The sequence below is a fragment of the Ceratotherium simum genome, chromosome 17 (genome assembly GCF_057802395.1).
Source record: "Ceratotherium simum simum isolate JZ-2026a chromosome 17, ASM5780239v1, whole genome shotgun sequence".
Taxonomy (NCBI): Eukaryota; Metazoa; Chordata; class Mammalia; order Perissodactyla; family Rhinocerotidae; genus Ceratotherium; species Ceratotherium simum.
This window is the reverse complement of record NC_141916.1, coordinates 1,657,803-1,670,323: the sequence shown is the minus strand read 5'-3', so window position 1 is coordinate 1,670,323 and position 12,521 is coordinate 1,657,803. Positions and strand designations below refer to the sequence as shown.

The following is a 12,521-nucleotide window of genomic DNA, read 5'->3' as shown; positions in this document are numbered from 1 at the left end:
TGCTGGTGACAAGTACCAGCCAGAAGGTGTCTGATCCTCAAATGGAAATGGTCACAGAGGATTTAAATGCGGACGGCACGGACCAATAGGGCCAGACAAACCAGGCTTGCGTCCCAGATCTGTCACCTACAAATATTTTTAAATCTCTGTGAGCCTCAGTTTTCTTATTTGTAAAGGGGGATAATAATACCTATGTATCAGGGTTAAAGAATATAATATCTATAAAACCACTTAACATATGGTGTCATACTTAACAATAAAGTGGTTGTTACTATTAATACTTGGGCATAGGAAAAAATATTTAGTTAATAGACACACAGAAATTTTACTAGCTGGAAAGTACTACAGTGATAATTTTGTCAAGTCCATCCAAAAATAGGAAGAGATATAATCAAACTAATGAATTCTGGTTCTGTCATATGATTTTTGCTAAGTGTGATTATTTGCTTATAATAGGATTAAAAAACTTAGGGTCATTAGAAGACATGAGAATGAAATTATGTCTATATTTTCCTACAGATGTGTTTGAATTTCTTGACAAATTCAGCCTATAATTCTTGGTATATCTTTGATCCAGATATAAGGGTCTGTTTCAACATACTTTTACTGTTGAACTTTAAAACATGAAGGATGACTTGAACTAATGATTATTGTTATAAATGTAAGCATTCTTTGGTCTTTAGAAAAAATACATGCATACAATTTTGTGGGGTATAAATAAGATATTGGAGCAAATGTTAAGGCCCAGGGAGCATTTCTGGCTACATCACAACTGTTCTAAGGGCCATTCTATTCTAAGCAGCGGTAGCAGCAATAAATTCACATTAGTAAAAATAAACTAATGAGACAATTATCCTAAAGCATCAGGTGTCTTCCACCATTTCATATTCTGAAGGATTAGGTGACACATGAAGAGTCAAGATAATATCATATTATTTAAGACATATCTGAAAAGGCACTAGTGTTTTTAAATAAAAATTTCCCTTTAGATATTTTGCCAAAATGTATACCAATATATACATTTATTTGGAATGGTAGTTTTGATGCGTAGCAAAATAGCTGTTTCTATTTTACTTTTGATAATTATCAGCCAGCCAAATTCATACCCCTCTTCTTCAAATGGGTCCTGTTGCTGCAAGGAAGAACGTGGTTGAGAGTAAGAATACACAAATTTGTTCATCTGCATGCAGAAGAAAATAACAACCTGAGGTACATATAAAAGGTGGCAATACAGCCTCACAAACCTTTAGCTTTTCTATTTTAAGTTTTAGCTTCTCCTGGAGAAGAAACGTGTGCAATCAATTTTAATTTAAAAAACTCATAAGGTTTCTCTTTTATAATACTGATAAAATTTTATTAAGACTATAATTTGTAGGCATAAAAGTATTTCCTGGGGGCCGGCCCCGTGGCTTAGCGGTTGGGTGCTCGTGCTCGGCTGCTGGCGGCCTGGGTTCGGATCCCGGGCATGCCCCGACGCACCGCTTCTCCGGCCATGCTGAAGCCGAGTCCCACATACAGAAACTATCGGGATGTGCAACTGTGACATACAACTATCTACTGGGGCTTTGGGGAGGAAAAAAGGAGGAGGATTGGCAATAGATGTTAGCTCAGAGCTGGTCTTCCTCAGCAAAAAGAGGAGGATTAGCATAGATATTAGCTCAGGGCTGATCTTCCTGAAAAAAAAAAAAACAAACAGTATTTCTTGGACATGATATTGCTCAAATTTTCTGCCAATAAGACAGACATAGGTTGTGATGTTATAAAAAATAAACATCTTTTGTGAATATAACGTGCCACAAACTCAGAAGATACAAAGAAAACAAGTTAGTTTTTAGGTCTTTTCTTTAGCTGAGGTATTGGTAAGGCTGGCAGGCACAACCTGGACAAGATCTCGTTGTTCTAGACAAAGGAAGGAAGCTTCTACACCAGGTGTACATGCCCGATATACACTCTGGCAACCATGTTAACTACTCGAGTAGTTGCTACAAGCTGTCAAATTACAGGGTCAAGGCATGAGTGATGTAGTTGAGAGAGGCATGAATAATTATTCGTCTGTGGACTTTGCCATTCCAAATCATCATGTAGTGAGGATCTACATCTAAATCTTCCATTTTATGCCTATAGCAACATTCTTGAAGCACGACTAATATTTCACTGTGATCAGTTAATGTGGGGCTGGGGTGAGAACCACCAGCACATGATGGTTAGAGTCTACGTAACATCCTGAAAATAGTTAGGTGTGGATGAAATGCCCCGTCCTGAGGGAAGAAGGCGCCAGAGAGGATCATGCAAAGGAAGGGGTTACACGATGCAAAAGTCACAGCCACCAAGGGGCCGGGTTTCTGAGACTGTATTCTCACATGGTACTCGATGGCCATTTAAAGAGGCGTGCAAAGGCAAGTACCTGTACACCACACTTATTGCTGTGTAAAAAACAGCAAAAACAATGAATTCCCTGTACAGCAGTTTGTAGATGCTGCCTCTCCACTTGCAGAGCAACCTATGAAATCCAAAAAAAGTCGCATTTGCTACTTTACTGGAGTAAGTGACAGTCATCTTGGGTAGTTTTTTCTAGAAGAGCAAGAAGACAAAACACAAGTAAGAAGCGGTGTTTAAGACGGAGCATAAATCTGTATCTCAAGGAAACCCAAGCCAGCAGCCCGTCAGCTCTCTCCCCTTTTTGTTTCTCCCATCGTACAGTTTGGAATTTGGAGATGACCCCATCTCGGTGCTAAATTGTTTACTAGAAAGGAGAAGGAAAGCATCTCTGGAAAGAGTCGTATTAGAAATCTTAAGCTCGCCTTAATCTCTAAATATTATTTTCAGATTGTATAGCCATTGCTCAACAAATATTTGAATGAATAAATGAGATATTTATTTAGGGTATTGATATGCTATATTAATTGACATTTTCAAAAGCGGTGGCCAAACTTATTGTTTGGGCCTTTATTTGCTAAAGTATGTAAAGAGGTATTTATTTCGCCCTTAAATCTCCTAAGGAGCTGTTACAGCTGTCCTCTTAGAGGTCAGGAGACACTGTTGGGACGGAGCAAGCTCCTTGTGGGAATTTAACTGATGGTTCCTTTTGTGGTTTTAGTTGGATGTGGGTGTCTTTCTAGCAGAGCTCCGAGTGCATTGTCAGTCAGCACCTCAAAAGGGAGAAAAATGCCAGCCGCCCTGATACTAAGAGGTACTTGCCCCTTGAAAGGCTCAAGCAAAATGCCTAGAGGTGATTCACTTTCTGTTGGGAGCTGAACAAATCCAGCCGTTATTAGGACTCTTTCCACTTGGATCTGTTCCGTGAATGTGGGGAGGATGAGAACTAGGCCCCAAAGCCTAGTTTTCAGTGAATTCTCTGGAATTCCACTGCTTTTCACCAAAATAGTAAACATTCAAGCTTTGAGAAGATGGCCCAAGCCTAATCTTTCTTTGAAAATCCTGCTCAACTACTCTTGAACATGGAGCGTGCACAGATAAAATGAGATTTCTTTGAAATCTTGTGGTTTCCTCAAAAGGATCTGTGAGGATAGTCTTACAGAGCTACTTAGACTGAAATTATGGAGATTTTAGGTAGACTTGAACTAGACACAAGAAAAACATCCTACAGCCGATTTCTCATATAAAGTAGCCTACAGCACACATTGTACTATAGATAAGAAATTTTTCTGTCTTTATTCAGGACTGAGAAAACAATCCAACTCTAATTTGCCTAATTTCGCTAAGGAAATGAAACTCTGGGGCTACACTCACAGTATTTTTTTGTAACCACAAACTTAAGCCTTCAACATTACTGATTTTAACGAAGAAACCAGGGCTTTTCGGCATAAGTAAGCGGCAGTAGGAAAGGATGGGACTCACCAGAAAACCGGTTTCCTTTTTCCATCTTTACCTTGTCTGTTTGTCTAATGTGAATACAGCCAAAATTGGGAGAGGAGCAGAATAAATTCAGCCCATTTCATAATTTGTTCACATGGCCATAGTTTTAAATAACGGTCCTCAGATAACTTTCTTTCATTTAACAGTTCACCCTTCTATTTACTATGTCAGAAAAACCGAGATCAGATGGAGCGGAGGTCAGAATTCCATGCATAGGCGTACTCTGTGCACTAACCTATTTGGAGTCTCCGACAGAGAGGAGAGTCTTCAGGCTCCCCGTGAAGAGGTGCCCACAGGTCGGTGTGGCGCTCTCGGGCTCACCCTTCGCTCATGCACAGATTTTCTTTCTGTGCTCTGGCCACTGAGGGGACCCAGAGTGTGACGAGCACGGGGGTAAATGTTTTTCCACTAGTGGAGGCCTGTTTATGCCAATTTGCCCACTGATGAGAGACAGCCGGGGACAAACAGAAGCAACAGCTGCTGGTGTTGCTTTTTTCTAGTCTATAATTGTAACTCCATCTACCGCCAAAGTACCCCTGTGAATGAGGAGTCGGAGGTGACGTGAAGGAGGCTGGGCCCTTTAAGTCTGTTATTTTCATCCTGACTCTGCCCTGGGATCAAGGAAGAAAGATCCTTTTCCCCCTAAAGGGTTCTGAAGAGGCTCCACCAGCCAAAAAAGGGAATTAGGACAGTCTGTGTGTCCTTAAAATGAAGAATAAATTCTTGTGAAGCCATAAACTGGGGCAGAAGGAATATAAACAGGATTCTGACTCATTTGAGTGGTTTTGAGAAGGCTCTTCCATTAAAAGCACCAAGCACGTATGTTTGTGAGTGCGTATATGTGTGTGCATTTCAGAAGGGCATAGAGAGTTATTCTGTGTGATGGCTTAGTGTAGTGGAAAATGATAACACAAATCATTGCATTTGTCATCCTTCCATGGTCGGCTAGGAAAAGTTTTTAATTATTCAAAATGTTTTCCTCTTAGTTTGATTACTCCTCCATATTTTCCTTCTTGAAAGAGACAGTTCAACAGTGTTCTTTAAATAATGACATAATTTCTGGGTCAATTCCTAGGACGTTTCCAGCCTCCTAAAGCAACATGTACACCAAGCATTGCACCTTAAGCTTAAATGACTACAAAAAAACCACTTATTTTTGAGGAGAAAGATATAGAAAAAAATCTCATTCTAAAATCGGGAATATACACACAAACACACAAGTTTTCTACAGTATTCTTAAGTTTCCCATGCGTGAGATGGGTTTCTTTGTCAAACTCTAAGTCCCTTAGAGCAGACAGAGTGGCGGGTGTCTGAATTCCTGCCCCGTGCCTATTCATCGTTCCGGCGTGGAGCCCGTGCAGGATGGATGTTCAATATGCATTTGTTGTTTGATTATCACCTGATCGTCACTGTGATGCTTCTGTTAGTACATTTGGGGGAACTCGTCAGCATTTTAAAAATGTACATACAATGCCACACATTTTATACTTGGGATGCCACGAAAAGTGGTCTGACAGACCTGATGTTGCCTTTATAAAGGTTTGCAAGACTGAGCAATGTTGTAGAATTTGAGCAAATCTAAACCCAAGTGCTTATGAATAGAAACGTTGGAGGTATTTTTTGTTTTAGTTTTCCCTCTCATGTCTCCTCTTGGATGTACTGTGCCCTGAAGGTGGCACGATTCCCAGCAGTGATGAGTGCACGACCGGGGTCCCCTCCTCTGCTGGGCACTGCAGGCTGGTCTCATTTTTAAACAAGGGTGATTGTGTTCCTCTCTCCTGTCGGGCTGTTTTGAGGGATGACTAATTAATGGTTGAGACAATATTCTAAATGCAAATTAGTCAATAATGCTTAGAGGGAATGGACAAACTCCAGTTGCTGAGCCCTGAGTCTGGTGGCTTTCTGTAACAGGCACTGAAAGATCCCGTTCAGAAATTAGCTCATTAGAGAGGACAACCCACTACCGCTTATTTCAAAATATCCAACAAACAACAAATTGCAAGTTAACTGTTCATATCATTTCTTGAAGAAAATTTTAAAGTTTATTGTTTAAAATAGACATATTTTTTCCAGATTCTAAAAGTAACATATGCTTATTAAAAAATAAAAAGTAAAACAACATATAAAGAACAGAGTCTAACCTAATAGGTTATCCAGAGACCAGATATTTGAGGAGTCGTCATTACTTTCCTTGCATAGAGTAACTGCCAACTCAACAAAACAGAAATGCATTGGTTCAAATTTGAAGGTCATCTTTTTCTAATGGAAGGTGCAGAAACTTTGTTCTATTTTAGGATTGAAAGCTTGGAGTCTAGAAGATTATTACTATGGTGCTTAACGTGTATCCTGTACTCTATAATCAATGACATTTCTTAAATGGATGGTACCGCTTAGCTCAGGTGTATTTCAGATTGCTAAAGAAAAAAAATTGCTAAATTAAAAATCAGTTTAATTTCACACAAAAAGGCATGTAAATCCAAGTATATTGTTTATACCAAACAGCTGTGAAATTCTGTTACTTCATCACCAAAACGATAGAAGGTGGCCATTCTGGAAATTATATTACTGTGTGAGTAAAGGGAGGATATAGGTAAACAGGAACAATTCTATGCATAAATACTTGGACAACTCTAAAACCTCTTTTCTTCTGTGGTAAAATGCATGTGGAAATGAAAGACGATGCTTGCTTCTGCTTCCCTAAAACGAGGCATTGAGCATTCTGAAGACATCTTTTTAGTTTCTTAACACATAATAGCTCCTTCCTTGTGCTTACTGTTGGGGAGGGTAGTGGGTTTGGAGTAAGAGAGTGAGAGAAACTTCAGTTTTTGCTCCACATAATTTTGTATTTTTAAAATAATATCCACATTTTCATATTTAATCACATGCAATAAAAAACCTTACTTGATGCCCCTTCCAGATTTATACTTCAGCCCAGATCTTTCGCCCAACTCCAGACTTATCCTTGATTTTCTCATAAACATCTCAAGCCCAACATGCCCAAAACTGAACTCCTGCTCTCTCCCCTAAAGCATGCTCTACCTGCAACCTTTCCTCTACTTGGTGAAAATGCCTTCCTTCCACAAGGCCAGAAACCTCGGACTCACCCTCAGCTTCTCTTTCTCACACCACAGTCCAGTCTTTCAGCAAAGCCTGTTGGCTCCACCTTCAAAACACACTCAGAATCTGTCACCTCGCGCCCCTGTCTCTGCCACTCCCACCTCATCAGAGCCACCACCCTCGCCCTCCAGGGGGTCTCCTTGCGTCTCCACTTGCTCCATTGGTCTGCTCTGACAAAAGGCCGAGCACTCTCATTAAAAGGTCAGTCCGAAGAGTCGTGCCACTCCTCTGCGGGGAACCCCTCCGTGGCTCCCTGTCCTCTGAGTAAAAGCCCAAGTCCTGCAGTGGTCTGCAGTGGCCCACTTCCTTTCTGGGCTCACGTCCTATTACTCTCATCTGGCGTGTGGACCCTCTCCAGCCACACTCGTCTCCTTTCCTTCCTGGAACACGTCGGGTGTGGTCCCATCTTGAAGCCTTAGGAATGGCTCATCTTCCTGCCGGGAATGCTTGTTCTCCAGGTATTTGAGGGGCTGTCTCCCTCACCTCTTCCCAGTCTTTGCTCCAGTACCTTCTCAACGAGCTGGTCACCCTACCTAAAATTGCAAATCCACCCCGCACACTCCCCTCCGTGGCCCTCCTGATCCCCTCCCTGCTCCACTTCTGCTTTCATCTACGCCACTTGTCTCCTTGAATGTACCGTGTAATTCCCTCGTTCCTTGTGTGCATTGTCTGTCTATCCCACTAGGCTGGACGTTTCCTGAGGGCAGGGAGCTGTCTGTTTTGTTCACTGGTAAAAACAAAGTGTCCCCAGTAGTGCCCAGTTCGATAAATACTTATTGAATGAATAAATCTAGAAAGAAGCTAGAGAGGCTTCCACCTTTCCTCATGACTGTAAATTTCAAGAGGATGGTTCTATGACTATTTTGTTAATTGCTTTGTATCAACACCCAGAAAAGTGTCTGGCATCTGGCAAGCACCCAGTAAATGTTTGTGAAGTGGACAAGTGAACATATATTTCTATTCAGAGGTTTAGCCCATCTTTTTCATATAAATGGTTATTATAGAAGGGAAAAAAAAGATTCAGTTTCACAGCGCTCCGGAAAGCTAAAGACAGATGTCATGTAGGGACCCTGAGTCCTGATTTTGCATTCTCCCTGGACTGTGGAACGCTGTGCCTGCCTTCGTGTTCAAACTCTCCTCTGAGTTTCTGTGTCCTTAGCTAACTAACTCAGGAGTTTAGAGAGTAGGGGTGTGAATGGCCTCTTCCAGGCAATCCATCTCTAACAACGCCTCTCACTTGTTTTTTTTTACTGACCTCAAGTAGATTCAGACTAGGATACCACCGCACATCAAATAGCAGCAAGGACAGAGGCAGAAATAAGCCGATTCCTTCTACTTCCCGTTGACTACTCCATAGCATCATTTTTGTTCCAGGCGTGGGACTGAGTGCTCATTTGGCTGATGGCAAGTGCACTGGACGCTCCTTAAGATGACAGTGTGAGGAAGGATAATAAGGTAAATGTTCTCAGTGGTGGTGAGAGGATTCCTGTGGCTCGTAAGGTGCCTTGGGGATCTTGACCCTGGATGCCCTTCTAGGATAGGGCATATGATTCTTGGTGAAGATGCAATTATGAACGTCCTTTAGTGGGATTTTAATGACTAAATCCCAACAGCAGAACAATGGTATACGAGAGATGTGGATATTCAGATCCACTGTTAAAGCGGCATCTCAGGGCATACTCTGATATATTTTAATATTTTTGTGACATAAAAATTGCAATAAATTGATAAATACACCTTCTCTCTTCACTCTGTACCACCCCTATACCCTGGTAGTTTGGGGATGACTCATGTTCTCTCTCCTCTTGTTTTTCACACAGATTCATAATTATATTAAATTAAAAACACAAAAATGAGTGGTGTACAAGCACACTCACAAGACTCAGCTTCTACTAGACCTCATGGCATCTGATAAAAACATAAGTCCTGTCTTTAGGAACATGGGGTATGTTTGTGTGCTGACAAGACAACCTTCCCTTAGCACAGCATTATCTTGTTACAAGAAGATAAGAGAAAAAGGTGAGTTATAAACAAGTTTCCTTTCCTGCATGATAAAACTAGCTGGTTGTTTCTTCCTCTTGAGCTTCCCTTCTGCAAACCCTTTTAGGAAAAGTTTAATTTTTGTATTTATCATTAGACTATTTAAGAGAACCAGGATTGTTCCTTGCTAATCTCAATAATATCTAATAAAATTACATAGGAACTTACCTTTTGGCCCAGCAATCGCATTTCCTAGAATCCACCCTGAAGTATGCCTCCAATAATACAAAAATACATACATACAAAGTGATGAGTTGCAGCATTATTTGTAATTATGAAACGTTGGAATGAATCTAAATGCTCATACATAGGCAAGTGGTTGAATAAACTACAGTAATCCACAAAATGGAGTACTATGCAGGCACAAAAAGGAGTAAGAATGATCTTTATGAATTGATATGGGGTGATTTCCAGAAGTATTTGGTAAAAAAACAAAATGCAAATGAGTAGCTGTAGCAAACAAGCATGAAAAGATGCTCAACATCATTAGTGATTGGGAAAACACAAATCAAAACCTCAAGGAGACACCACTTCACACCCTCTATAATTGAAAAAAGAAACAAACATGGAAAATAGCAAGTGTTGGCGAGGATGTGGAGAACTTGGAACGCTTGTGCATTGCTGGTGGGAATGTAAAATGGTGCAGCTGCTGTGGAAAACAGTTTGATGGTTCCTCAAAAAGTTAAAATTACCATAGTACCCATACAATTATATTCCTAAATATGTATCCCAAAATATTGAAAGCAGATATTCAAACAAGTGTTTGTACATGTGTGTTCACAGCAGCACTATTCACAACAGCCAAAGGTGGAAATAACCCAAATGTCCATCAACTGATGGACGGATAAACAAATGTGGTATATTCATACAACGGAATATTACTCAGCCATAGAGAAGAATGAAGTACTGATACATGTTAGAATGTGGATGAGCCTTGAAAACATTATGCTAAGTGAAAGAAGCCAGATAAAATTGTCACACATATAGTATGATTCCATTCATATTAAAAATCTAGAATAAGTAAATCCATAGAGACAGGAAACAGGTTAGTCATTACCAGGGGCTACGGGGAGGGGGAAATGGGGAGTACCTTCTCAATGGCTATGGGGATTCCTTTCGGGGTGATGAAAATATTGTGGGACTGAGTAGAGATGGTGATTGTACAAGTGAACATACTACAAACCAGTGAATTGTACTTTTTAAAATGGTCAGTTTTATGTGATGTGAATCATACATCAATAATAAAAACAGACTACCTAAGTGTGCCTCCTTTCATGAAACAAAAACAGGGAGATACCACTATATACATGTATCTGTTTGAGCAAAAGGAACACAAGAAGGATTAAACCTAATGAGAGTGGCTTCTCAGGGGTGGGTGGAGTGGGGTGGGAAGAGTGAGGAAATGGGATGGGATGGTGGGGAGGGGGGTGACATGTATCTGATATTCCTTTTTGTATTTTTGTATGGCTCTGACTCTTAGAACCGTGGTCATGTATCCCATATCCCAAAATACATAATTAAAATGAACCAGGACCTGGGGAGATCCCAAATTAGAATAGAGAGTAACCAATGGCTGTAACTGCATTACTCATGAATATCGTAACCACACTGAAGGAGGTGGGGAAGAACCAGCTAACTCTGGAAAAAAGTATTTTGACTGTATAATGCAAGACTAAAGACAGAACTGTGTGCAAATATTATACTGTAATTAGCCAATTTTTTTCCTCAGGGGTATGGGTTAGCAATCCTGAAACTACTTTATATGTGTACTAGGACTGAGCAAATAAGTAAAGGGCTTCTTGGAGAAACGATTGATTTCAGGGAAAATATAAGATGAGCCTGGAACATTTTGTGGTGCCAGAAAGTAAAGAAGTTCTCAAAGGGATGGGGTGTGTGAAAATGACACAGGAACCAACTTGAAGGAGCTCCTAATGAAAGCTAGGATAAACTGAACTAAAAAATAAATAATGATAGTAATAGATTATAACCCAGAAAATAAAATAAATATCCCTGAGTCCATATTGATACAAATAAATAACTGAATAAATAAATGGATGGAGAGAAGGAACAGTTCTTCTTTAATAAATATAGAAAGAATGACAGAAATAGAAAGTCATCATAAGGCAAAAACAAGAATCATTAATGGACACTAAAAGTAGTGAAGGTAAGAATGTTGAGAAATAGGATATTTGCACTGTCTCCAAGTATCTCCCCACAAGATAATTTTAGTTACAAAGAGAAAAGTGGTAACTTTACAGAGATAAACCTGGCCAACACTGTTTAAGCCAGTGATCAAAGTCAAATTCACCAGTAATAGGTCATAGCAGGACCCTTAAGACGATGCACTGAGAAGGGCACAACCTCACTCCTAGGATATACTTGCCCAAAATGCATAGCCACAATCTGAGCACGAGACAGCATCAGAGAAACATAAACTGAGGGACGTTCTACAGAATAACTGACCAGTGCTCTTCAAAAGTGTCAAGGTCATGAAAGGCAAAGAAGATTGAGGAACTGTCAGAGACCGGAGGGGACTAAGGAGACGTGGATCAGAAAAGGACTTGAGGGAGATAACGGGTGAAATTCAGGTAAGATGGCAGTGGCTAACAACACCGTGTCAGCGTAACTTCCCGGCGTTGATCCCTGTGCCAGGCTCGGCAAGAGGCTAACATCGGGGAAGCTGGTGAAGGGCACACAGGAACACTGCACTATTGCTGCAACTTTTCTCTGAGGCTAAACCTTTTTTTTTTTTTGTGAGGAAGATCAGCCCTGAGCTAACATCCATGCTACTCCTCCTCTTTTTGCTGAGGAAGACTGGCTCTGAGCTAACAACTATTGCCAATCCTCCTCCTTTTTTTTTCCCCCAAAGCCCCAGTGGATAGTTGTAAGTCATAGCTGCACATCCTTCTAGTTGCTGTATGTGGGACGCGGCCTCAGCATGGCTGGAGAAGCAGTGCGTCTGTGTGCACCCGGGGTCTGAACCTGGACCGCCAGCAGCAGAGCGCGCACAATTAACCGCTAAGCCACGGGGCCGGCCCTGAACTTTTTCAAAATAGTAAGTTAAAAACAAAGAACGTCTTTCACTTCTGTTTTTGTTTATTTTGTTTGCTTTCACTTTTAGCTTGGCCAAGATTTTGAAAATATGTTTAAAGGACCATCATTAACTTTCCCTTTCAAAAACCTTTTTAAAGGATTAAGGAAGGAAATTGAGGATATTGAATTGAGTTGCCTCTGGTCCCTCTCCCTTCCTAGAGGAAAGATTCAACCTAAACAGGAAAGTGGTGGGGCAGGAGGTGCAGGGGAACCGGTAGGATGGAACGATCTGGGAAAATGCCCAAGACTGAGTGAGGGGTCGGAGGGAGAAGTTAGTGGAACCCAAAGGGGCAGCTGAATGAAAAGAACGCTGGATAGGAGTGGCGGCCTTCTGGGACAGCACACAACAAACCCACAGTAACAGAGCAGGGGAGCCAGGTGAATAATGGTCCAAC

General features: G+C 40.9%; 1 protein-coding gene across 2 annotated transcripts in view; it reads right to left on the bottom strand.

Moving 5' to 3' along the window:
• The window catches only part of BEST3 (bestrophin 3), a 38,123-nt gene extending 35,567 nt beyond the window's left edge, over positions 1-2,556 (bottom strand). For both annotated transcript variants that reach the window (XM_004429405.3, XM_087441934.1), the window contains exon 1: positions 2,405-2,556. In XM_004429405.3, the coding sequence (XP_004429462.1) occupies positions 2,405-2,556 (152 nt within the window). The remainder of the gene's footprint in view (positions 1-2,404) is intronic.
• Between the last annotated feature and the right edge of the window lie 9,965 nt (positions 2,557-12,521).